This window comes from Nyctereutes procyonoides, unplaced genomic scaffold (genome assembly GCF_905146905.1).
Source record: "Nyctereutes procyonoides isolate TBG_1078 unplaced genomic scaffold, NYPRO_anot_genome, whole genome shotgun sequence".
Taxonomy (NCBI): Eukaryota; Metazoa; Chordata; class Mammalia; order Carnivora; family Canidae; genus Nyctereutes; species Nyctereutes procyonoides.
The window spans coordinates 66,790,917-66,817,446 of NW_026575126.1; the positions used below are offsets into that span (position 1 = coordinate 66,790,917).

Consider the following 26,530-nt stretch of genomic DNA (forward strand, 5'->3'; position numbering starts at 1 on the left):
ACTGACACCCCCACGCAGTCAGAAATTCAGGTATAACTTTGACTCCCTCAATGCTTCACTACCAATAGCCTGCTGTTGCCTGGAAGCCTTACAGATAACATTAACAGGCAATCAACATGTATTTTGTATTATATACTGTATTTTTTTTTTAAGATTTGTATTTATTTATTCATGAGAGACATAGAAAGGCAGAGACATAAGCAGAGGGAGAAGCAGACTCTGCACAAGGAGCCTGATGTGGGACTGGATCCCAGAACCCTGGGATCACGACCTGAGCCCAAGGCAGACATGCAAGCCCTGAGCCACCCAGGTGGCTTTATATACTGTATTCTTACAATAAATAAGCTAGAGGAAAAAAAATTTAAGAAAATTATAAGGAAGAGAAAAGACATTTGCAGCATTTGTATGCATAGAAAAAAATCTGCATATCGGTGGCCCCACACACTTCACACTTGTGTTGTTCAAGGGTCATCTGTACGATGCTATTTCTTGGATAATTTAGCAATTTAATACACGTGTGTGTTTTTCTGGGAGATGAGTCCTATAACCTGTCAAAGACACTGATGGATCTCTAGTGACTTAGTCTAAGTGCCTTCAGTTTTCAGCACTCCTTGCGGAAGGGCTTTGGCCAGTTCGGCCTCCCCAGGCTCAGTCTTTTCTTCTATAAACGGAAGTGGTGCAAACCAGTTAATCCTTCCTCCTGATTTCCCCTCACCCGACCCCTGCCACCAGGAATCTACTCCTTGACCTTGAGCATTTGCCTCTTCTGGACAGGTCCTAAAGGGTGGGATCTGTGTGGCTCCCCCAACTCAGCTAACACCATTTGCGTTCAGGCCACAAGTGACTCTGTGATGACCTACCCCGGGGGCGTTGCCATGGCACCTGAAATACCATGTCTCCCACCTCAAACATGTTCTTCCCCTCTTTCCCTGGTCTTCCACTTCCCTCACTGCTGGTTCCTTTCCGACTTCTGCTATACTCATCCTGTCCAAGTGCCCCAGACTTAGGCCTGGGTCCTTTTCTCTAGCTACGCCCACCCTTTGTCTCATAATCATTCTGAGGACAAGGCCAGTGTTTGTATCTGTAACCCAAATCATGCGCTCCAGCTCCAGACGGCCTAGCCAGAGTGGCCTCTTGGGCTTCTAACAGCCCAGAGTGTCCCACACCCCAAACTACAGCTGTGACCCTCATCCTCCCCCTGTGTACCCCTGTATTGATGGCACTCCACCCTCCAGCTGTCAGGCCCCCTCCCTGTCTCGATGATTCCTCTCATAGGCCACATTCAAATCTTCAGGAGATCTTGTTGGCTCCACTTTCAAGTATATCCAGGATGTGGCACCTCCCACCACCCACACTGCTTCCGCCCTGGCCGAGCCACCCACCATCACCTAGAAAGCTGCTCACTAATCTTCCTGATTCATCTCTTATCCTCCCACTGCCCAGGGCAGCAGCCAGGTCACTCCCCTGCTCACACCGTCCAGCTTCCCATCTCACTTGGAGTAAAGACCCTCAAGACACGGATGGTGCCACCTTGCTGAGTCCTTGTCTGACCACTGAGTCATACTTGCCTCCAAGCTGTTCCTGAGACGCACCCATCTTGCTTCTACCTCAGAACATTTAAACTTCCTGTGCCCCACCCCGCCATTTTTGTGGGGGCTTAAATAACAGAAATGTAGTGCCAGTAGTCACTGAGTTAAGGTAGAGCTGGTTCCTTCTGGGGCTGTAGGAAAGGCTGTGCTCTGGGCCTCTCCCCTTGGCTTGTTAGGCGGCCATCTCCCCAGGTCTCTTCATATTATCTTCCCGCCATGGGTCTGTCTCTGTGTCCCAATTTCCCTCTTATAAGGACAGTGGCCATGTTGGATCAGGGCCCACCCTAATGATCTCATTTTAACTTGATCTCTAAAAACATTATCCCTAAATAAGGTCATATCTGAGGTGCTGGGGGTTAGGACTCCAACTTTTTTGGGAGACATAATTCAGCCCATAACAGTCTTCCCTTTGCTCTCTCACCCCCCATTCATGTCCTCCTTAAGTGTAAAACATACTCATCCCATCCCAGTGTCTCCCAAGGACTTTGTCATTCCAGTGTCTACACTGGGTGAGCTCCCCACCTGCCACTGTGCTACTTCCACCTCACGATGCTTGTGAGTTCCCTTCAGATCTTATCCAAACTGTAAGAATAACTCCATTTTGAACAAAAACTTTAGGCTGCTTTTCTCAAGCTGACAGGCAAAATCATAAGCCAGGATACACAGAGTAGGCTAGAGCTATTAATTGTAGGCACTGTTTCTATCCATCTGATGTTTACAGAACACCCACAGTGCGAGGTGGGGTGCTGTGTCTTCAAAGTTTGCTCTCTGCTAGGGGAGGAAGATGTAGGACTGACATGAGCAGAACAGCTAGTAAGAAAGCAAGATTCTTCTTGTTGTGGGTCATGCTTACAAAGTGGATGTTTGGTATCACCTCAAGGCCAGTGACAGTGGGTGCCTGGGTAGGGGCAGGAACCCACTGGCCTGTGCTTTTACTTAAGATAACAGCTACAAACACCAGCCACTAATGATTCAACAAGTGGGATGACAGGCACTTCACACCAGGATCTCATCTGATCCTCATGACAAAGTATATGGTACTGATGCATCTTACAGACAAAGAAATTGATGCTCAGTGTGGTTCAATTCAGCAAATAGCAAAGTCTTTGGGAGGTGCGGTCTGGCATAGTGGTAAGACAGTTTATGAGCTTGGTGGGTAGTGAGTGAGAGTTAGGTGGGGTCACAGGAAGAGTCAAATTTGGGGATAAGAAACTAAAAGTGTCCTGCCCTTGAGCTAAGCAAATGTCTCATTTACCAGCCATCTTTGGACAGGTGTCAACCAACTGTTAGCCTAGAGGACACTGAGGTTTCAGGGATGCTAAGCAGATCCCTGGCAGCAGGCAGGGGCTGGCCTGGCACCATCGGTCAAATGAGCAAGCCTGTTCCAGCTCAGACTCACAGGGTTCTGGGTTCAGGACCAAGAGACAGGTGAATGATCAAAGTCCAAGCAAGCTGTCCCTGCTGCAGGTGCTGCTCGGGTGGAGGCAGGCCCGTGGTCAGGTGTGCACACAGCCGGGAGGGGCATGGCTACCAAGTGGGTAACACCTGCACTTGTCACTTCAGATGCCACTGGTCTAAGTAGCTTAAGAAAAAAGGAAACCCTTTCTAAAATGTCCTCAATTAACTAATATAAAATAAACGTTTCCATCAAAATAGAAAATGGCTTATAAGTCTAATAATCGAATGCACATAATCTTTTAAATATTGTAGTTCTTATTTCAAAGAGGCATGCACCCATGATAGGTGGGTGTTGAATGAGGTGGCATCCTCTGGAGAAAGAAGCCAACACCCAGGTGACTCACTTGTCCACCTTAGAGTATGTCAGAATGAATAAGACCCTTTATACTTTCTTATGTTTCAGCTGGTTTTCCTGGAATTCTTTGAAGCTCTCTTAAGCTTCGCACTCATCTCTGTTACTGAACAAATGATTAAAGAATATTTAAATTTTCCAAATGAGGACCTGTCTGGAAACAAACATGGAAGCCCTTATATGATGAATCAGGTAAAGGTGTCTTAGAATCTACAGAGCAAGAAATGGTTTCATTGTGGCATGGTTAAACCAATATCAAAACTATCTTGGGTTTTTGTCACCTTTCAGGAAATAATTTAAGACTTATGAAAAAACTTGAGACTTCCTTTCATATTTTGAAAGAGTATATTGTATTTAAGTTAAGTCCTTGGGAGACGCCTGGGTGACTCAGTGGTTGAGCGTCTGCCCTCAGCTCAGGTCATGGTCCCAGAATTGAGTCCCAGGTTGGGTTCCCCTCACAGAGCCTGCTTCTCCCTCTGCCTACCTCTCTGCCTGTCTCTTATGAATAAATAAATAGAATCTTTAAAAAAAAAGTTAGGTCCTTGGTCATGACCCAGGGCGTAAACTCCAAACCACAGTAGCAGAGATATCCTGATGAAGGTCAGAGTGCCAACCAACACATTGGGCGGACAAGAAGGGCTAGAATGCAATGTTTCATTACATGATCTAGAGTTTACCAGAGTGGAGAGCCTGTCCCAGAGTGAAGATGTTAAGAAACAGCTCCTGAGTGTGCATGAGATGTTAGATGGGTCCCTTAGGATGTGGCCGGCTCACAGGACAGGCCTGCTGGACTCAAGGCCCACTGCCAGACCTTGGTGGAGTAGGGGCAGTGTCAGCCACCCTGTTGAAGGATCCAGCTGCTGGGGCAAATTGATACCAAGTAGACGTGGGTGAGGCTGTCTTAAATAGGCTTAGAGGATTTCTGAGTTTTGAGTCATTCATTTGGAGCCACAGGGAGAGTCTTGGGGGCCAATGGAACTCTTCAGACCTACGCACACAAGCACATTATTTATTGTGTAAAGAGTGACTCTTTCTTTTTTTTTAATTTTTATTTATTTATGATAGTCACACACAGAGAGAGAGAGAGAGAGGCAGAGACACAGGCAGAGGGAGAAGCAGGCTCCATGCACCGGGAGCCCGACGTGGGATTCGATCCCGGGTCTCCAGGATCGCACCCTGGGCCAAAGGCAGGCACTAAACCGCTGCGCCACCCAGGGATCCCAAGAGCGACTCTTTAATTGTAAATTATACTTCATTAAAATTGTGTGTGGGGGCACCTGGGTGGCTAAGTAGGTTAAATGTCCGCCTTTGACTCAGGTTATGATCTCTGGGTCCTGGGATGGAGCTCTGCATTAGGCTCCCTGCTCAGTGGGGAGTCTGCTTCTCCTTCTCCTTCTGCCCCTCCACCCTGACATGTGCTTTCTCTTTCTCATAAATAAATAAAATCTTTATTTTTTAATTAATTAGTCATTAAGGTTTACTTATTTTAGAACCACCCAGGTGCCCCAATAAATATATTTTTTTAAAAGATTTTATTTATTTGTTCATGAGAGACACAGGCAGAGGGAGAAGTAGGCTCCATGCAAGGAGACCGATGCGGAACTTGATCCCGGGACTCAGGGATCACGCCCTGAGCCAAAGGCAGATGCTCAACTGCTGAGCCACACAGGCATCCCCCCAATAAATCTTTTTTAAAAATCGTGTTTGTGTCTCCATGGAAACTCCAAATCCTCTTATGTGTTTGTCCTTGCTCAGAACATCCAGAACAGGAGTTCAAGTGTAGGAACAAGCCAGGAATCAGATCTGGAGGATGGCAGCACCAAGTCATCTTCAAGCAAGCTGGGACTCATGCTTGATCTTAGCAAAATAAGGAGATCAGAGGTTTGCATGTACAACTATAACCACATAACAACAGTTACCTGGTTGCAATATTAACGAGTTTTGCTCACCTACTGTGTGATGAACACACTTCTATGTGCTAGTGACCTGCAGTGAAGCAAAAACCTGTCCTCTCGTGGACTTCACATTCCAGTAGGAGAGGGAGACAAGTGAACAGTAATAATAGCTAACTAAGACTCCTGGGGTGTTTACCAGGTGCCATGCACTTCCCAGGAGGAGCTCATTTGACACCCCAAACCACCTTCGGGTACTGTTCCCATCTCTAGGAGGGAGTTGAGGCATGGAAAGGTTAGGTAACCTGCCCATAGTCATGGATCCAGTAACTAGTAGAGCCGGGGGGTCTATATGCAGGCAGTCTGACTCCAGAATTTGCACCCATTACCACAATGCTACACCTCCTCACATTTACGAGGTACAAGTGATAAGGTAAAAAACAAGGCAGGCTGTCGAGTGACAGGGTGAGGTGGTGACAGGTCTTCTGATGAAGTGACATTTGAGCACATGTGAAGGAAGTGGGGAAGCAACCATGGGATTATCTGGAGGAAGAGTATTCTGTGGATGAGAGAAAAGGGGGGAATCCCAAGAGACACAGGAAACTTGGGGTGATGGAAATGTTCACTTTCTTGACCGAGGTGATTGTTTCACAGGTGTAGACAAGGTGTAGACATGTCAAAAGTCATGGGCATGAGGGTGTATTTGGATTGTTGAAAGAAAAGTGGATCAGCAGGTGCAGCCACACCAGAGTGGCAGGACACAGGAATTCAGTGGGGGCAGCGGGGCCAGACCAGGAGGGTGCCCAGCCATGGTGCGGGCCTGGCTTTCCTTCTCAGTGAGGCGGAAGGGCCCCAGAGCAGAGATCAGTAGGCTCCCTATAGCTTCACTGTTGACAAACTAGTAAGGAAGCTCTTGGAATTATGTGCAGGCTTGTCAGAGGCTGTGGAGTTTGAGAGGGAAAGAGAAGGCCAAGATGATTCAAAGCCTTCTGGCCTGAATGACTGGAAGACACAGTTGTCATTTGCCATGAGGGAAGGCTGGAGTGGGGGGGATGGAAGTTTGGGGGCAGAATTAGGGAGCTGGTTTTAGACACATTAGGCTTAAAGTAACTGATCAGACACACCCAGGGGGCAGAGATGGAGACACAAGCCTGGGGTTGAGATCTAGTTGGAAGCAAAAATGTGGATGTGAACAGATTATATCTGGAAATTAATGCCATTAATATTGGAACGTATATACACAGTTACCTCTATGCAATAAACACTTTCCAACATTCCAGGGAAGACTTTCAAATCTTTGGTTTCTTGGGAGGAAGGTTTTAGTGGATATAATAACTGTTTTCATTTCCTTAATGATACAAATAGCAATATTTTATGCAGGTTAAAAATAGTCAAAGATAGTCTCTTTTGCTTAAAGAGAATGGCCTTGTTAATAATTTTATAATTATTTGTAATGCAGAAAATTAGTTTTAATCCACACTGATGCAGAAATCATATTTTGCTTTATGATTTTTTTATGTAAAAGCCCAAGATCAAGAAGTCTCTAAGTAATGAAAGAATTTCCAAAATGAACTTTAAATCTCCAGGAAAAGGGCTAACCTTTCTTTTGTCTCAAAATGGTGAGTATTTGAATTACTGAATTCTAATGTTTGCATACTGTTGCTTAGAAATGATATAAGGCTTATAAAAATGTACAACTGTCTTTTAAAAATATAATTAGGCTGGTAGCGCTACTTCCAATCCTGCCACCCACTTGACAGAGTGAGTTCACTTTCAAGGCATGATCTTGCTGAGGTTTTTTTGTTTTTGTATTTTGTTTCTAGTTCTGTTGAGATGTAAGTAACTTACAGCCTGTCACAGGTATACAGCATAATGATTTGACATATGTATGTTGTGAAATGATCACCACAGTAGGTTTTGTTAATACCCATCATCTCATATAGATAACCAAAAAAAATTTTTTTTCCTTGTGATGAGAACTCTTAGGATCTACTCTTAACAATTTTCTTCTATATCACAACTATAGCTGTCATGCTGTAGATTACATCCCTAGTACTTATTTATCTTACAGCTGGAAGCTTATACCACCTTCATCCAATCCCTCTTGCCCCCAACTGTGGCCTCTGGTAACCACAAATCTGGTCTCTTTTTCTGAGCTTTTATTTTATTTTATTTTTTTAATTTTTATGTATGAGTAAGATCATACAGTGTCTGTCTTTCTCTGGCTGGCTGATTTCACTTAGCATAATGCCTATAAGGCCCATCCATGTTGTCACAAATGGCAGGGTTTCCTCCTTTTTAACAGATTGAATAGAATTCCATTGTAAATATACCACAACTTCATCCATCTATCTGTTGGACACTTTGGTTATTTCCATGACTTGATTATTATGGATGCAGATTATTCTTCCAAGTAGTGTTTTTGTTTCCTTTGGATATATTCCCAGGACTAGAATTGCCGGGTTATATGGTACTTCTATTTTGAATTTTCTGAGTACCCTCCATTCTGTTTTCCAGAGTGACTGCACCAATTTACATTCCCTGTGTCAACAGGGCACAAGGGCTCCTCTTTCTCCACAGCCCCGCCAACATTTGTTATCTCTTGTCTTTTCAGTGGTTGACATTCTGACAGGTGTGGGGTGATCTCTCATTGTGGTTTGATTTGCATTTCCCTGATGATAAGTGATGTTGAGCACTTTTTTCCCATGTACTGGTTGGCCACTTGTATATCTTCTTTGGAAAAATGTCTATTCAGATGCTTTGCTTATTTTTTTTTAAAGTATTTTCTTTTTTTTTAATTTATTTGTTTATGATAGTCACAGAGAGAGAGAGAGAGAGGCAGAGACATAGGCAGAGGGAGAAGCAGGCTCCATGCACCGGGAGACCGATATGGGATTCGATCCTGGGTCTCCAGGATCACGCCCTGAGCCAAAGGCAGGCGCCAAACCGCTGCGCCACCCAGGGATCCCTGCTTTGCTTATTTTTAATTAAATTTTTTCTGTTGAGTTGTAGAGTCCTTTAAATATTTTGAATTTGAAGCCCTTATCAGATATATGGTTTGCAAATATTTTTTCCTGCTCTACAGGTTGTCATTTCATTTTGTTCATTTCTTTTGCTTAATTTGATGTCATTCCACTTGTCTATTTCTGATCATGTTGCTTATTCTTTAGGCATCATAACCAAAAAAATCCTTGTCAAAATCCATGTCAAGGAGCTTTTTCTCCCGTTTTCTTTTAGCAGTTTTATGGTTTCTAATTTTACATTTAAATTCTTAAACAATTTTGAAATAATTAATATAAATGGTGTAAGGCAGGGATTTAGTTTCATTTTTTTATATGTGAATGTCCAGTTTTCCCAACACCACTTATTGAAGAGACGATCTTCTCTCCATTGAACATTCCTGGCTTCCTTGTCAAGTACTGACTATACACATGGGTTTATTTCTGGGCTCTGATTCTGTTCTATTGGTCTTGGCCAGTATCATACTGTTAGGATTACTATACTGTGTAGTGTAGCTTCAAATAAGGAAGTATGATGCCTCCTGCTTAGTTCTTTCTCAGGAATGCTTTGGTTATTTGGGGTCTTTTGTGGTTTCATGTAAATTTTAGAGCTGTAAATTTTCTACCTATTAAAAATGCCATTGAAATCTTGATAGGGATTGCAATGAATCTATAAATGGCTCTTGGTGGTATTGACATCTTAACAATATTAATTTTTCCAGGTCATGAATGTGGGCTACCTTTCCATTTATTTTTGTCTTCTTTAATTTCCTTCATCAGTCTTGATATACTCAGAGTAGAGATCTTTTTCTGTCTTGGCTAAATTTCTTCCTAAGTATTTTATTGTTTTGATAGTGTTGCAAATGGGATCATTTTCTTTAATTCTTTTCCTGATAATTCATTGTTAGTATATGGAAACACTATTGATTTCTGCATGTTAATTTTATATTCTGCAACTTTCTGATTCATTGATTAGACCTATCCATTTTTTGGTGGAATATTCAGGATTTCCTACATATAAAATCATGTCATCTGCAAATAGAGACAATTTTACCTCTTCCTTTCCAATTATGATATTTTAAATTTCTTTTTCTTGCCTAATTGCTCTGGCTAGGACCTTCCAGTACTATGTTGAATAAAAGTGGTGAGAGTGGGCATCCTTCTCTTGTTCTTGATCTTAAAGGAAAAAATTTCAATCTTTCACTACTGAGTATGATGTAAGCTGAGGGCTTGTAATAGATAGTATGTATGTACGTATGTGTGTATGTATTTGATTTTATCTATTTGAGAGAGAGAGCACAAGCGGGGGGTGGGGGGGCAGAGGGAGAGGGAGAAGCAGACTTTCCACTGACTGGGAAGCCTGATATGGGGTTTAATTCCAGGACCTGAGATCATGACCTGAGCCACCCAGGAACCCCATACATAGCCTTTATTATGTTGAGGTACATTCCTTCTGTACCTAATTTAAGGGTTTTTTAAAGATTTTATTTATTTCACAGAGAGCATAAATGGGGGGGAGGGGCAGAGGGAGAGGGAGAAGCAGGCTCCCTGCTGAGTAGGGAGCCTGACATGGGGGTTGATCCTGAGATCACAACCTGAGCTGAAGGTAGATGCTTAATTGACTGAACCTCCCAGGCACCCCTTGTTAAAGGTTTTTATCATAAATGGACATTGACTTTTGTCAAATGCTTTTTCTATGTTTATGGAGATGATCATATAATTTTTTATTTCATTCATATGAAATATGCATATGTTGGACCATCCTTGTACCCCAGGGGTAAATCCCAGTTGACCATGGTGAATGATCCTTTTATTATGCTAAACTCAGTTTTCTAGTATTTTATTGAATATTTTTGTTCCAGGGATATTGGCCTGTAGTTTTCTTTACTGGTCCTTTAGTGTTCTTTTCTGGCTTTGGCATCAGGGTAATGTTGACCTCGTAAAATAAAAATTTGGTAGTGTTCCCTCCTCTTCAGTTTTTGGGAAGAGTTTGAGAAGGATTGGCATTAATTTTTTTCAAATGTTTGGCAAAGTTCAACAGTGAAACTATCTGGTCTTGGTCTTTTCTTTGCTGGGAGATTTTTGGTTACTAATTCAATCTTACTAGTAATTGGTCCAATCATATTTTCCATTTCTTCTTCATTCGGTCTTGGTAGGTTGTATAGTCCTAAGAATTTCTCCCTTTCTTCTAGGTTATTATCCAGTTTGTTGGTGTATAATTGTTCCTAATAGCCTCTTAGGAAACTTATTACAATTAATACCACAGAAATATATTTGTTTTCATTTACAATTTTGTTGATTTGGGTCCTCTCTCTTTTTTACTTGGTTAGTCTAGCTAAAAGTTTGTCAATTTTGTTTAAGAGTTGGTTTTTTGAAAAAACAATTTTGGTAATATTTCTATTTTCCTGTTCTCTATTTTGTGTATTTCTGCTCTAATCTTTAGGATTTACCTCCTTCTGCTACTTTTGGATCTAGTTTCTTTTTCTAGTTCCCCATAGCAGAGTTAGGTTAGTTTGATTGAGTTCTTGTTTCTTAATGTAGGTGTTTCTTGATATGAACTTCTTTGAACTACATTCACTACATCTGTAAATTTTTGTATATTGTGTTTCTATTTTCATTTGTCTCAAGATACTTTTAAACTTCCCCTTTAATTTCTTCTTTGACCCACTGGTTATTCAGGAGAGTGTTAACTTCCATGTGTTTGTGAATTTTCCAGGTTTTCCCCTGTTACTGATTTCTAGTTTTATACCATTGTGGTCAGAGAAGATACTTGATAGGATTTCAGTCTTCTTGAATTTGCTAAGACTTGCTTTGTGGTCTAACACATATTCTATACTAGGAAATGTTCCACATGTGCTTGATTAGAATGTGTATTATGCTGTTGTCAGAATGTTCTGTATATGTCTGTTAGGTCCTCCATTTGGTCTACAGCATTGATCACATCTGCTGTTTCCTTATTGATTATCTGTCTGGATGACCTATCTGTTGTTGAGAGTAGGGTATTAAAGTCTCCAACTTTATTGTATTGCTTTTTTTCTCCTTTTGCTCTGTTAGTTTTTGCTTTATTTATTTAGGTACCATGAAGTTGGGTGCATAAATACAATTGTATCTTCCTGATGGATGATTTATCATTATATAATGACCTTGCCTGTCTCTTTTTACTATTTTTAAAATCTATGTTGTCTGATATAAGTATAGTTACCTCTGCCTTTTTTTTTCTTGATTACCATTTGGTTGAAATGTCTTTTCCACCACTTCACTCTTAGTCTGTGTGCCTTGAAGACTAACATGAGTTCTTGGATGCAGCTTATTGTTGGATCTTGTCTGTTTATCCATTCAGCTATTCAATGCCTTTGACTGGATATTTAATCTATTTACACTGAAAGTAATTATTGATAGGTAAGGACTTACTACTGCTCTTTTATTAATTACTTTCTGATTGTTTCATAGAGCTACTGTTGTATTTTTATCCTGCTGCGGTTTCTTTTTTTCATGTTTTGATGTCTTTGGTATCAGTATGCTCTAACTCTTTAATATCATATTTTTTTGTGTTATCAGTATAGATTTTTCCCTTGTGGTAATTACCATAAGGCTTATCTAAAATGTCTTAAAATTGGAACACCCTATTTTAAACTGATAACTTCATTAGAATTCCTAAATTTTATACTTCTCCCCCTCACGTTTTAGGTTACTGATGTTACAATTTACATACATACATACATTTATGTGTTTATGATTTTATTTATTTATTCATGAGAGACACAGAGAGAGGGAGAAGCAGGCTCCATGCAGGGAGCCTGATGCGGGACTCGATCCTGGGACTCAAAGCTCATGCCCTGGGCCAAAGGCAGGTGCTAAACCACTGAGCCACCGAGGGATCCTATTTACATATATTTAGATTATGTAACTAATAACAGATTATTGTACTTAGTTACTTTTATTATGTTTTTAAACTTTTGAACTAGAGTTGTAAGTGAATTAGGCACCACCATTAAGATATTACAGAATCTATGTATTTACTATTACTAGTGGGTTTTATACTACCTTCTTATGTTTTTATGATGTTAATTAGTATCCTTTGACTTCTACTTAAAGCGCCCTCTTAAGCATTTCCTATAAGGCAGGTTTAGCAGTGATGAGCTCCCTCTTTTATTTGTTCGGAAAAGTCTCTCTCCTTCATTTCTGAAGAACAGCTTTGCTGGGTAGAGTGCTTGACTGATTCAATATTTGAATAGTTCATTTCATTCTCTCTTGGCCTAAAAAGTTTGTTGATAAACCAGTCAGTAGTCACATAGGTGTTCCCTTATATGTAACTTCTCTCTTATTTTCAAAATTCTTTAATTTTGATGATTATAATGTGCTTCAGTGTAGCTCTCTTTGGGCTCAACCTATTTGGGGTCTTTATGGCTTCATGGATCTGGATGTCCTTTTCTCTTCTTAGACTTGGGAAGTTTTTAGCCATTATTTATTGCTTTAAATATACTTTATAGGGCATCCCCGGTGGCTTAGTGGTTTAGCACCGCCTTTGGCCCGGGGCATGATCCTGGGGACCTGGGATCGAGTCCCATGTCGGGCTCCCTGCATGGAGCCTGCTTCTCCCTCTGCCTGTGTCTCTGCCTCTCTCTCTCTCTCTCTCTGTGTGTGTGTGTGTGTGTGTTTCTCATGAATAAATAAAATGTTTTTTTAAAGGAGGATTTCCTTACAATAAATAAATAAACTTTATATCCCTTTCTCTTCTTCTTCTGGAATTTCCATAATGAGAATATTGTTTCTTTTAATTGTGTTCCATAAATGCCATAGGCTTTCTTCACCTTTTTTTCTTTTTGCTCCTCCGACTGGGTAACTTCAAATGCCCTATCTTCTGGGTCTCTGATTCTTTCTTCTGCATGATCCACTCTGACTTTAAAACTTACAATTAAATTCTTCAATTTGGTTATTTTTCAGCTCTAGGATTTCGGTTTTGAGGTTTTTTGATGGCCTCTTTGTTGAACTTGTTTTGCTCTTGCATTGTTTTCCTAATTTTGTATAATTGTATATTCTTGTAGTTCACTAAACTTCTTCAAGAGGATTGTTCTGAATTCTTCAGCAGTTTATAGATCTCCATTTCTTTAGGGTCACTTATTACAGCTTTATGAGTTTCCTTTGGTGTCATGTTTACTTGTTTTTCATAATTCTTGATTCCTTACTTTGGTATCTATGCATTTGAGCAAGGGGTATCGATTTCAGATTTTACAGGCTTGCATTAGCAGAGACAGTTGCTCACCAATAAGCTCAATTTGGGTTTTTGGATGTGTCTGCTGGTACTTTTTTGGGCAAGGGGGCTTGTTATCAGTTCTATTTCATGGCAAGGCCACTGTGTGAGCTCTGAGGTTGACAGGAGAAAGGTGCTGCTGGCTGACAACTGTTTTTAGGTAGGACTGGTGGCTTGGTTCCTTACACAAGTGAGGCTACAGGGTCAGCTTCATGATTGCCTTGGTGTTCTGGTCAGGCTTACTAGATGGTTGGGGTTGGGTAGTATTCTTAGCTGTATGCAAGGCTATGAATTACCTTCTGTACTCTAATGGGGCAGCAGGACAGGGTCCTTGGACGGCATGTCTTATTGTTGGGATTCCTGAATCAGACAATTTTGTGAAATAATTCCCTGGCCAGACAGGTTACTGGTTTTGCTCTGCAGACAGGGAAAATTCTAGGCTGTGCTCTCTGTTCAAGTGCAGGGCTGTTGGGTGGGATAAAGACTATCCAACAATGGACATGGTGGAAGGGGTGGGGAGTAGTGTTATGAATCAGTTCCTTTAGCTGAGTGGAGAGGGAAAAGTCTTATCCTGAGGTGGATAAGGCTTTTTGTTTGTAGTCTTGACTCAAGCCAACCCATGCCCCCATGTTTCCTGGTTAAACAAGGCCACTGGCTTTGCTCTGCAGGCTTTCAGCTCCGCATACCAGACTGCTCAAGTGTTGTAGGACTACATAGGTTCCAGGTGTTCTGGCCAGGCTTTCTGGCTGAGCAGGGCTGGGAGCTTTCCTTAGCACTGGGTGGGGCTATAAATCAGCCACTCTGCTTGGGCAGAGCAGTGGAACCCTCCACACATGGCACTGGCTGCCATATTTTCTGCTTAAGTGTTGGATTATACAGTTTGCAGGTGTTCTTGTCTTTCTGTTCAGATGCTGTAAGTCAGGCTGTGACTCAGCCCTCCTGCCAGGGCAGCAGGGCTGACCAGGTTCCATGGCTGGCACAGCTCCTCATTTGAGGATATGAATCAGGCTGATCTGTACCCTGTGGAGTTTCCTGGTCAGATTTCACCACCAACGTGGTACTGTAGGTGTGCAACGATGCTGTTTGCGGGCTGCCACTTGGGTGCTGCAGGTAGGAACTCAGTCTGCCAAGATCTCAGTGCAGTGACTGTTGCAAGACCCCTCCCCCACCCCCACTTCTGTTACAAGCAAATTCCTAGTGGTTGAGTCCTCAGATTCCCTAGCGGTTCCCATGGGGTAAGACTGGAGGGACCTGCAATGCTGAGGGAACTGGATGTCTACCCTGGACTCTTTCCCCACTGGAGGAACCACAGGCTCAGGGGTGGCCTCATTGTGGTGGTGCTGTGCCAGCCTGAGGGTTGAGGGGGGTTGTGGGCAGCATTTAACTGTTCCTCTTATCCTTCCAGTGCTGCTTTGTTCTCTGTGGTGCAGGGGGGCTTCAGCTTCACCCCTGCATTCTAGGATTCTCCCAGTGGTGTCTTGTTCTGGTTCTTCTTTTGAAGGGGGAGTGAAGTCAGGTGATGACCTATGTCACCATCTTGGTGATGCCACTTCTCCTGGAGTTGACTTTTGAAAGCATGATCCTACCAAGTTGAATCAGTCTGTCAGGACAGTGCCCCTCTGGTGTGGGGCCTGCATGTCCATCTCTCCAGCCTGACACTGTTGACTATATCCTTACACAGCCGACTTGTATCTCTCAGGAGTTTCACTCACTTTTTTTAAAAAAATTGAAGTATAATTAACATACAGTGTTGTATTAGTTTCATATTACAGATGATTCAACAATTTTACACATTACTCTATGATTTTCAAGATAAGTGTACTCTTAAACCCTCTTTTAAAATTTCACCCATCCCTCCCATTCACCTCTCTGGCAACCACCAGACTGTATTTAAGACTTTGTCTCTTTTTTTTCTTATCCATATTTAAGACTTTGTCTCTTTTCTTCTTGTTTATTCATTTGTTTTGTTTCTTAAATTCTACATGAGTGAAATCCTATGGTATTTGTCTCTCTTACTTCACCTAACATTATACCCTCTAGGTCCATCCATGTTGCAAATAGCAAGATCTCATTTTTTATGGCTGAGTAATATTCCATCATATGCATATATGTGTATAAATAGGTATAAATATGTACATAGTAAGTGTGTACATATACACACACACACACCTTCATCTATTCATCTATGGATAGACACCTGAGTTGCTTCCATGTTTGGCTCTTGTAAATAATGGTACAATAAACATAGGGGTACATATTCCTTTTCAAAATAGTGGTTTCATTTTCTTTAGATAAATACCCAGTAATGGAACTACTGGATCATATGGTAATTTTAATTTTTTGAGGAACCTCTGTTCCATTTTCCACAGTGGCTGCACCAATTTTCATTCCCACCAACAATACACAAGGGTTCTTTTTCTTCAATATCCTTCCCAACACTTGTTATTTCTTGTGTTTTTGATTTGAGCCATTCTGATAGGTGTAGGTGATATCTCACTGTGGTTTTGATTTGTGTTTCCAATGATGAATGTTCATCTTTTCATGTGTCTGTTGCCTATCTGAATGTCTTTGGAAAAATGTGTATTCGGGTCCCCTGTCCATTTATTTTTTCCCCTGTCCATTTATTAATAGGATTATTTTATTTTGGTATTAAGGGACTAATACCCAAAGTATATGAAGAATTTATCAGATATTATCATTTCCAAACATCTTTTCCTATTCTGTAGGTTGCCGTTTTGTCTTGTTGATGGTTTTCTTCACTGTGCAAAGGCTTTTTATTTTGATGTAGTCCCCATAGTTTATTTTTGCTTTTGTTCACTTCAGGAGACACATTTAGAAAAATGTCGCTAGGACTGATGTCAGAGAAATTACTACCTATGTTTTCTTCTAGGAGTTTTCTGGGGGAGGTCTTTAATCCATTTCATTTTTGTGTATGGAGTAAGATGGTTTTTAAAGATGCTCAAGTACCTCATATTCCTTCTAATATTATCCCCCTCCCTGGTAAAAATCCCCCTAGCATTCTATCTGAGGCTTCTACTTCCCCAACTCTCAGATCATTACTTAGCCCTGTCTACACTGGCTTCCAGCTTCATCCCTCTCCTTTTGCTGGAGTCATCTAATACCACTGGGGTCTTCCTATTTTAAAAAGGGCCAGCTGTATTCAGTTAAACAGCAAACCATCATACAACCACTTGGGACATTAAAAGCACTAAAACCAAAACAACAAAAATCCCCACCAAATAGGAGGTCCTCTATTCTAACTAATCCTTAGAGAAAAGTAAAATTACATTTCTGAGGATACTTAGAAAACTGAAAAAATAGAAACACTCCCTATGAGATACAGTCAAAACTATAACCTAAGAAAATGGATAGTGTTAAATGTTTTCACCGTTAAACAAGAAAACATGGTAACTTCAACATTTGGCCAAAAAAGGGTAGAAGGGAGGAGTAATGAAATATAAGGACAGCAGGAGGAGGCATTAACAAAAATATAAACTCCTAAATTATGCATAAAACAAAAATACTAAAATTACTAAAATTGATCATTCTGGAAGCTGGTTTTTTTATGTGAGAAGACAGACACCCCCAACCTAGTACAGTCAGGATGAAAGTGATAGAACACATAGCATCTCTCTTGGAAGGAAAAAGTACCCACCAATGAGATTCTTAAAAAAAGATTTTTGTTTATTCATGAGAGACAGAGAGAGGCAGAGACACAGGCAGAGAGGGAAGCAGGCTCCCTGTGAGGAGCTGATACAGGACTTGATCCCAGGACCCTGGGATCACAACCTGAGCCAAAGGCAGATTCTCAACCACTAAGCCACCCAGGTGTCCCAAGATTTTTTTTTAAGTGTAGTAAAAGGATGCTATACATCTACAAGCTAATACATGTGAAAAATTTGAAATTCTTTTCTAGGAAGATGATAACAAAAATTGACTCAGGAAAATACAAAAAAAAAAACAAACCCTGAATAATCATGGGGGGAAAACCATTAAAAAAGTTACTCTCCTATATTTAATTTTAGGAGCAAAAAAACTTAAGACAGTACCAATATAAGAATTGTTCTTACATTCTTATTTTCAAAACTCTAAAGCTTATGCTAAAAACCTTTCAATTCATTTAACAGAATCAGTATAACCAAGACTGGTTTGAAAATGTGACTCAAAAAACCCCCAAACCAAAACCAAACCAGACCCCTGTTTCTCCACTGGGAAAGAGGCAGGGGTGGGTACATAAAACCTACATGAGTGGGAAGATCCCTGCTGAATTCCCGGAGTCTAAAACATGCTAAATTAATGAAACCTAAACAATATTAGTTCAAAAGTTCCGTCTTTTAATCCACAGAGTGTTTTTTCTGCTCCATCGATTTCTGTGGTTGACGCTCTACTGGATTTTCATCTCACGTTCCTCTGTTCCACAATTTGTTTGGTTCTTTGTGATTTCCATCTCCTTGTTATAAGCTCCTTCTATTTGTACATTGTTTTCCTGATTTCATGGAATTTTCTTCCTGGGTGTGCTTCTACCTCCCTGAGCATCCTTCAAATGGCTATTTTGAATGTTCAGTCGGGTCCATTGCAAACCTCCATGGATAACTTTGGGGCTGGTTACTAGAAGATTATTGTGCTCTTGCAGTGGTCACATTTCTTAGAGGGTTTGTGTTCTTTAAGGCCTTGTGTTGCTGTCATTGTATCTGAAACCTCCACTAATAAAACCTTCCTTCGGCCTTGCTAGGGATTCGGAAGCTTTCTCAGACCACCTAAGGCCACACCTGCTCAGTATTTCTTAGTCCCTCTTACAGCAGAATTCTTAAGCCCACATGCCTTCTCTCCATCCCACAGCATATCAGGTCGTGTGCTGGCAGCCTCCTTCTTGCTTTCCCGAGATGGTGCTAAAACTCAAGTTGGTGGTCTCTCCCTGGCCCACATTCTGTGAGCGCTCATTCCCCCCACCTTATGTGGTGAGGTGCATGGGGTGCTGGGGGCTCCTGTGGGCCAGCTGGCACCAATGGCCTAGTTTCTCTCTTCGTGCATTTGCTCTTCTTGGACATTTCAAATAAATGGAATCATATGTCTATTGCATCTGTCATCTTATTCACTTGTAATTACTTGGGGATTCATTCATGCTGTAACATCTCAGCATTGTGTCCCTTTGATCGGTTGAGTAGTGTTCCATTGTACGAATAAGCCACGTTTTCCGTCTTCATCTAGCTGGACTGTTGCCACTTTGGGCTATCATGAATAGTGAAAATTGGTGTGTAAGGCATGGTGGACATATTTTAACTTTTCTTGGGTAGATATCCAGTGTCGGAATTGTTCTGTCATATGCTAAGTCTATGCTTAGTGCTTAAAATAGCCAGGCTGTTTTCCTAATTGGCCATGCCATTTTATCTGCCATCAGTAATATAGGAGGTGGTCTGGTTTCTCCTTGTCTTCTCCCAACACTTAGTGTGTGTTTAAAATTTCTTTTTATCGGGTTGTCTCATTGAGCTATTTATGTAATCTGGATACAAGTCATCCTTTATCTGATATGTTTGGTAGATATTTTCTCCTGGTGTGTGGCCATTTATTTTGTAATTGTTTGCTTTGGCAAACATGACTTGTGGGGAAACCACAAGCATATCACTGTTTACTTGTATTAAATCATCTAACCTTCACACCACCTCTGTGAGGTAAGTCCTCCATGGTTCCCTTTTTGCAGATGAGGAAGCTAAGGCACAAATATTCACTTGCAGGTTACACAGTTAATACGTGACATAGCTGAGCCTTGACTCTAACTTGTTTGGCTCACATCTATGCTCTGGACTCCTGCACTCTGATACTTCCGAAGCTTCTGCTTCGGAAGTATCAAGAATAAAAGCAGCAGCAGCAGCAGCAGCAGCAGCAGCAGAGACTGTGCATGCTCTTTGACATGGTTCCCAGAGCCTGGAAGAGGGTCAACACAATCCCAGGGAGGTGTTCTTCATCAGTTACCTCCAGGCACAACATTCTCCCAAGCCTGGGCCCGCTCCAGGTTATATGGATAACCTAGGAACTCATGTGTAAAGTGCAGATGAAGGTTTCTCTCAGTGTTTATAAGATCTGGTACTGGCACAAGGCCCTATTAGTGTTCCACTATGCTTGCCACAGTGGCTCCTGAGATGGGAAGTTGGACTGCTCGCAGAACCCACCTTTCCATTGTCCCTGTCCCCACCCTCTTTACCCATCCCTGCCCTCACACAGCCAGAGTAGCCCATGCTAGAGACACAGTCTAAAAAAACTTGCTGTCTTGAGAGATCCCAGAGCTTATTGATATTACTGAACCATCCAAAGCATTCTTTTCCCAGAATTAAACACATTCTAAAGTGTGTATCTTTTGGCCTTTGTAGATGTGAAGCAACTCTTACCAAGTCAGTGGTTCTACCGACCTTATTTATTTGAGACTTAAAAATCCTCTTTCATGCCATGCCTGGATAGGTCAGTTGGTTGAACATCCAACTCTTGATTTGGGCTCAGGGTGTGATCTCAGAGTGGTAGGATCGAGCCCGTCTGGCTCTGTGTTCAGTGCAGTCTGCTTGAGAGTCCCTCTCTCTCTGCCCTTCCCCTGCTCACATTCTCTAAATAAATAAAATCTTTTTAAAAATCCTATTTTCTTAACTACCTTTGAAAACTGCAAAAGCCAAGGTCCCCTCCCACATAAAACATGAAAAATGTAAATTTTCTAGTTTAAATTCAATTCATAGTTTTAATTTTAGAAAACAAGAATACTTACACCATTTAGAAAAAAAATACCAGGAGACTCAGAACGTCAATAATCATAGCTCTGGGTCTACTGACAGGTACCTGCCTTGTTCCAGGTAGTCAGTGAAGCACTCTGTGGTTACCTAATCCCTTCCAAGCTTGAGGGGAAGCATAGCATCACCCCATCTTCCAGGAGAGGAGGATGCTTAGTCATTGTAGAAAGTTGCAGAACTGGAATTGTATTCAGGCTCACTTTAAACTTTCTTCCAGAGAGAAAAGAAAAATCCAAGGATGAACCAAAAGAAAAACTTGCTGTGTGGATCACAAGTATGTATATCTTTTTTGTGAACATACTGTTCCATGCACACAAACATGAAGAAACCCTCAAGGAGAAAATAAGGGAGGACAGGCTGCATTACATGGCCACGGCTCACCAGAGGAAACTCGAAAACGATGAGCTGGAAGCAAGGTAACTTCACAGAACTTCTCTGCTCCTGTCCTCCATGATCTTTCCTTCCCATCTCTGTGGCTGTGGACCAAATGCTTTCATTAAAAATGTACGACTTCCTCAGAGATGCAGCTCCTCTGGTGGTACCGAGAACCTGGAACTGTCAGAAGGATCCTGCCTGTGGCCACCGGTTCTCTCAGGTGGTGGGGATGCCTGGGCCCCAAGGCTCACACAGACTCAAGTCCACATCATGGCTGAGAGGCCACAGAGCTAGGCTGCTAGGTTCAGATCCCAGTCCCACCCCTTGGTGGCCTTGGATGAAATCCACTCACCACGCCTCGGTTTCCCCATCTGTAAGATAATCCCCCATTGGGCTGTTGTGAGGACTGAGTGAGCTGATGTAAAATATCTACAACAGTGCCTGGCATGTGGTGAGACCCCACTACCTGCTGCTCACCTACCTTTCTAGAAACATGGTAGAGAACTGTGCAGTCACGTCTGTCCAGAGTGCTAGAGCCTGCTCTTTGCAAAGCACACTTCAAGCCCATTGGTCTGTTGAAGAAAGCAGTAAAATATACTTACAGGGGCACCTGGGTGGCTCAATTGGTTAAGCATCTGGCCTAGGCTCAAGTCTTGATCTTAGGGTCTTGGGATCCAGTCCTGAATTGGGTTCCCTAGTCAGCAAGGAGTCTGCTTCTCCCTCTCCCTTTGCCTCCCCATACTTGCTCATGTGCTCGCTCTCTCTCAAATAACATCTTTTTTTTTAAATTTTATTTATTTATTCATGATAGTCACACAGAGAGAGAGAGAGGCAGAGACACAGGCAGAGGGAGAAGCAGGCTCCATGCAGGGAGCCCGACGCGGGACTCGATCCCGGGTCTCCAGGATCGTGCCCTGGGCCAAAGGCAGGCGCTAAACCGCTGTGCCACCCAGGGATCCCTCAAATAACATCTTTTAAAAAAATCCTATACTTACGGGCAAAGATCACAAGAGTATTTTAAAAGGCCACTTACTAGCTGCTTTGGTTGCTATAAAGGAAAATGTTCCAAAATCACCTTAGATACATGGAAATTTTATTCTGGAGTGTCTATATATGGTATTACTTTTTATTTCAGGCCAAGTGAGGACAATTTACAGTTTTGCTTACAAAAAACTAGTTGAAATCTAGGTATGGCCAATTTGGTGTAAACAAAATACAGCATAAAATCTGGTTTTGAAATTGTGAAGTAAAAACAAAGCTGTCTTCCCCTGTTTGCGTCTTGTGTTAGGCTGAACAGCTTGAAAGAGGAAGAGGCCAAAAGAGCAGACTGTGAGATCGATATCACCGTGATCAAGGAACCAGTGGATGCTCCATCCTCAAGTTTCACACCCAGCCCCCCTAAGGAGGACACCATAGTGCCCCCATCCAGCAAGCCCGTCACAAGTAAGAAAAAGAAAAAGTAGAGGCTACTGCATTTGTACACAAGCTCCAGGAACAAGCCGATGTAAAAGGAACTGACAACTGAAGTACTGTAACACATTTCCTGACCAATAAAACTGCGTTTTACTTCTTGTCTTAGTGTTTTTGAAATACCCCTGCCTGGGCCACTGCATTTCATGTTTCTTATGTGGTTGAAACAGAGGTGAATGAATATACACACCTGGGTACTAAATGCGTGCACCTTCTATATATATATTTTTTAAATCAAAGGACAGTATGAGTGATGAAGTTTAGAATCTGACAAAACTCATCACAGGATAGCTGGCAGGGGACAGACTAATTAAAACATTTCTTCAGGGCCCCCACCTGAGCCTGGACTACCTCCTTGCCCCTGTCAGTGCCCTGTATCCAAATCTTACATGTCCTCACATGCTGCCTCTTATCCAGTTCCTGCCCCATTGCTCCCCTATCAGCTCCCCAGCACTGCAAGCCCTGTATCCAAATCTTACATGTCCTCACATGCTGCCTCTTATCCAGTTCCTGCCCCATTGCTCCCCTATCAGCTCCCCAGCACTGCAAGCCCTGTATCCAAATCTTACATGTCCTCACATGCTGCCTCTTATCCAGTTCCTGCCCCATTGCTCCCCTATCAGCTCCCCAGCACTGCAAATGCAGCAGGGACCACAGGCCAAGGTGGAAAGGCTGAAGAATGCATGTGCAGCCAGAGGTGAAGTGAAACTTTAAGTCTGTGTTAGGAAACGTTATGCCCAAGAGTTCTACATGACAAATGAGGAATGCCTGACGTTTAGACCACACTGGGGCACTTCCATTCAGTTCTTTGTATTACATATGGTCTAAAAATCACATTAGTACTCAAGAGAAAAACCAAGTCTAGCAATTAAGTCAGCAATGAACACATGAGACTGACAGAATGCTTCTGGGTTTGCTATAGCAGGTAGTAGGGAAGGGACCCAAACTCTGAGCAGCTCTAGCAGCTAGAATATCCCCAAGGATGAGCCAGGGGCCCACAGGGTGGGGAGGGGGCAGGGTGGTGGTCCACAAACAAGCAACAGGTGAGAGACTCAGAGCCAAACCAGAATTTAAAAACCTTAACAATTTATTCATCTTATTTTCCAGTAAAATATTCACATAATGTCAAAAGAATGGAATGAAAGAGATGTAGCCAACTACCTTTAATTATTTCCGCATAAATATTTAAAATCTAAAAACCCCAGGGGATCATCAGACTGAGTAGAAATTTGATTCTTCAAAGCAAGTATTGCTTTACTATTGTCATTAATTCAGTCAATAATATGACCGAGAACCTGCAGTGGTAAACAAAATGCCTGCTGAGTTGTTTTTCAAAAGATGTTTCGGTGAGCCACTATCGGTCAATCCAAGAAGAATATGTTATTGAACTGTGTTGCACAAAGTTTCTTTACCTCTTCTGCAAAAAACAAACAAACATAAACAGAAAACAGGGGAGTGAGAAACTGAGGTTTTCACATGAAAGGTTATAGGTTATATTTTAGTACCTTAAACTCTTCTGGAATATAGTTGGGAATAAATGTCTGCATTGAATGACCTTTAATCTCTTAAGGCCTAGGTCAGAAATGGTCATCAATCAAGGAGAAGGACAACAAAAAGTCAGCCTCCCGTGCCTAAAGGCCTCAGTACTGTTCTGCACATCAACATGCAGCTGGTCTGGGCCCAGGGAGGTGCATGTCTAACACCGCAAGTGCTGGAGACACCCACCAGTTGGGGACCTGGAGCACAACTTCTAAAATATTGAGCAATTGGATGCAACCCCCCAGGAACCCCAACTGCCACCAGGGCTGTGGTTCAAGCGCCCTGCTGAAGTGGCGCCATCATGACTCCACTCCCCCTGTGCCGGGGTGAGTCACTGCTGTTTCTAATGCATGCAACTCTCACTACAAGTACTAGTAAGAAAAAAATGAACCGTGTCCTAGCAGATTCGTGCAAAAAATGAAACCTCACACCCAACTTTTCTCCTGTATAGAGCAATCCCCAGCTCTCCCTCTCCAGCTCGAGCAGAGGAGCAAAGGAGCCCGATGTGGCGAAGGGGACACCATCCTCTCCTCCAGGGCAAGCAGCTGTCAGGATCAGCCGAGGCGGTTGCTGGAACCACAGGGCGTGGGGGACCAGACCAACCATCAGGACTGGAAGGCGAGAGAGAGGGAGCTCACCCACAGACGGGGCTGTAGCTTGCGCTATGAACCTCACAGTTCTCCCTGGGGATGGTTCTTTATCACTGGGAATAAAAGTGGACTTTTTTATACACAGTGAATAAAGCCATGGGAGTTTTCTTTCTTTTAGCATTATAGAAATTTTTCCTTTGGCCACTGCCAAGTTTCCTGTAACCCAGGGAAGTTTTTCATGTATATTTTCAAGGAATTGTGCAACAGAAAAACACAGAATGGATTAAATCATGGTTTCCTTTAAGCAATGGGCAGCTGCTGTTCAACAGCCTCTGTGTGACTCGCTCTCTAGCAGGTTTCTCAGCACACTCAACAGACAGCACTCTAGTTCTGCTCAAGTACCAAGCCTATTTACCATTTACTTCAATCAGGTTTGCGTTTTTTTGATTCAGAATAACATACAGCTCCCGCTGGTCAGACTTCTTCCCAACAACCCAGTAATCACTCATTGCCTTCACAATGACTTCTTCGTCCTCATCCACTCTGCAAGACAGTTTCCAAAATGCAATAGTTTGTTACAGGGTTATTAGAGCGTGAAAGACCCACCACTCTAAGACCAGAAGCCACAACCAGTCACTTGAAAAGTCTGGGGACCCACATGCAAGTGACTACTGACTTTGGGGCCTCCTGATCGGTTCAAAAGGGGGGCCCCTTCTGGGGAGGCTCCAGGATGCTCTGCTTTGAAGAAGATCCCTCCACTGCCTCTTCTCTTCTTAGAAAAGGGACACCTAATTTGAGAAGTTGTTAGAATTACCTAGTAAAATCACTGTTGATGTCACCCAGAATCTTCATTAAGTCCGGATGCACAGATGTAAGTGACACACTAGGTGTTTTCCTCATGTGAATTGTACTTTTCTCGGCTAAATTCATATGGTTGAAGTAGATAAACTTAAACTGGGGTTCTTTTTCAGACCTGTGAAAACATGTCATTAAAATGTCATTCTCAAAGAATATTTATCCTAACAAGAGCACTACAATGTTAAAACCTTAAATCCATGTGGCGAAGGCCTTGTATTTTTGATGATGGGGCCTTCAAATCAAGAATCTCAGTTAAGATGCTAATAGTAACTTATTTGATACCCATGAAGTATCCAATGATGGGATTTTCCAGAAAGCTTATCTTTTTGAAAAACCAGTATTATAACCATTTTGTGGTGATTTTCTCAATAATAGTGCTTTTAGAAATGGCAATCACTGGATTATTCACTGAATTTTTAAAAACAAATGCAAACTACACACAAGTCATCTGTCTTCTAGCAGAGGAGTCAGCAAAAGACTAGTGGCTCTGGTGCCAAATGTGGCCATTTTCCTAAAGTTTTGTTGGCATACGGCCACACCCATAGGTCATGTATTATCTACAGCCACTTGCACTTCAACAACAGTTTAGTGTTTGCAACATATACAGCCCACAAAATCTGAAAGGTGTATTATGTGGTCTTTTGCAGAAGTTGTTTGCTGACCTGTCTTAGGAGAGGAATAGCTCATTTATCCCACAGTGCCAGGGAATGAACATGATCCCTGTACGTAAGGGAGGGAGAACTGAAGCTTACTATGGTAACAAAGCTTTTGTCACCCTAAATGGAGACCATTCTAAGGTGTATTCGGCTTTACTGCTGAAGCATAAAGAATATTTTAATTGGAATACATCTTTTATTATTTGAAATAACCAGACAATGCTACCACACTGCCTCCCAGGTCAGAGTCTGGACTCCTCAGGGAACCACTCTGACAGCGAGGCCACAGCTCCCGGGGCCTCCCTCCCTCCCTGCTCACAGCACCCTTAAGTTACACTCTGGGGTGTGGTGACAGCCTGAGCAGCCCTGCCACTGGGAGGCTCAGAAGCCTTCTCTGCTTACTTCAGGGTTAGGAGCCATGTTCTGGTGGGCTGAGGGTGCCGGAAATCCGACCTCCGGAAAAGTGGGTTACTACTGTAATACTTTACATCTAGGCAAAGAAAGAATGTGGATGGCTTAGTGTCCAGGAACATAAAAAGAGAATTCTCACAAAACCAGAATATGTTTTTCGTAGGCCCCCTAAAACTAACAAAAGCACGTATAACTACAAGAAACACTGGAAAAATAGAACATTTTAAAAATGCTTGGAAAGAGTTGTGAATTTAGTTGTCTGGGCATATAAACTCCTACCCAGCCTCAATCGGGCTTACAGTCCTGGCTATTCCATTTCA

General features: G+C 42.2%; 2 protein-coding genes across 3 annotated transcripts in view; one reads left to right on the forward strand and one right to left on the reverse strand.

The window, feature by feature from the left end:
* The window catches only part of RSPH10B (radial spoke head 10 homolog B), a 56,210-nt gene extending 33,969 nt beyond the window's left edge, over positions 1-22,241 (forward strand). Inside the window, exons 15-19 of the mRNA XM_055340962.1 lie at positions 3,451-3,591; positions 5,155-5,280; positions 6,817-6,910; positions 20,529-20,727; positions 21,975-22,241. Of these exons, the coding sequence (XP_055196937.1) occupies positions 3,451-3,591; positions 5,155-5,280; positions 6,817-6,910; positions 20,529-20,727; positions 21,975-22,149 (735 nt within the window). The 3' untranslated portion in view covers positions 22,150-22,241. The remainder of the gene's footprint in view (positions 1-3,450; positions 3,592-5,154; positions 5,281-6,816; positions 6,911-20,528; positions 20,728-21,974) is intronic.
* Positions 22,242-23,225: 984 nt separating this feature from the next.
* Positions 23,226-26,530, reverse strand: part of CCZ1 (CCZ1 homolog, vacuolar protein trafficking and biogenesis associated) — a 30,341-nt gene continuing 27,036 nt past the window's right edge. For both annotated transcript variants that reach the window (XM_055340484.1, XM_055340485.1), the window contains 3 exons: positions 25,100-25,258; positions 24,701-24,828; positions 23,226-23,573 (listed from right to left, as the gene is read on the reverse strand). In XM_055340484.1, coding sequence (XP_055196459.1) covers positions 23,518-23,573; positions 24,701-24,828; positions 25,100-25,258 — 343 coding nt within the window. In that variant the 3' untranslated portion in view covers positions 23,226-23,517. The remainder of the gene's footprint in view (positions 23,574-24,700; positions 24,829-25,099; positions 25,259-26,530) is intronic.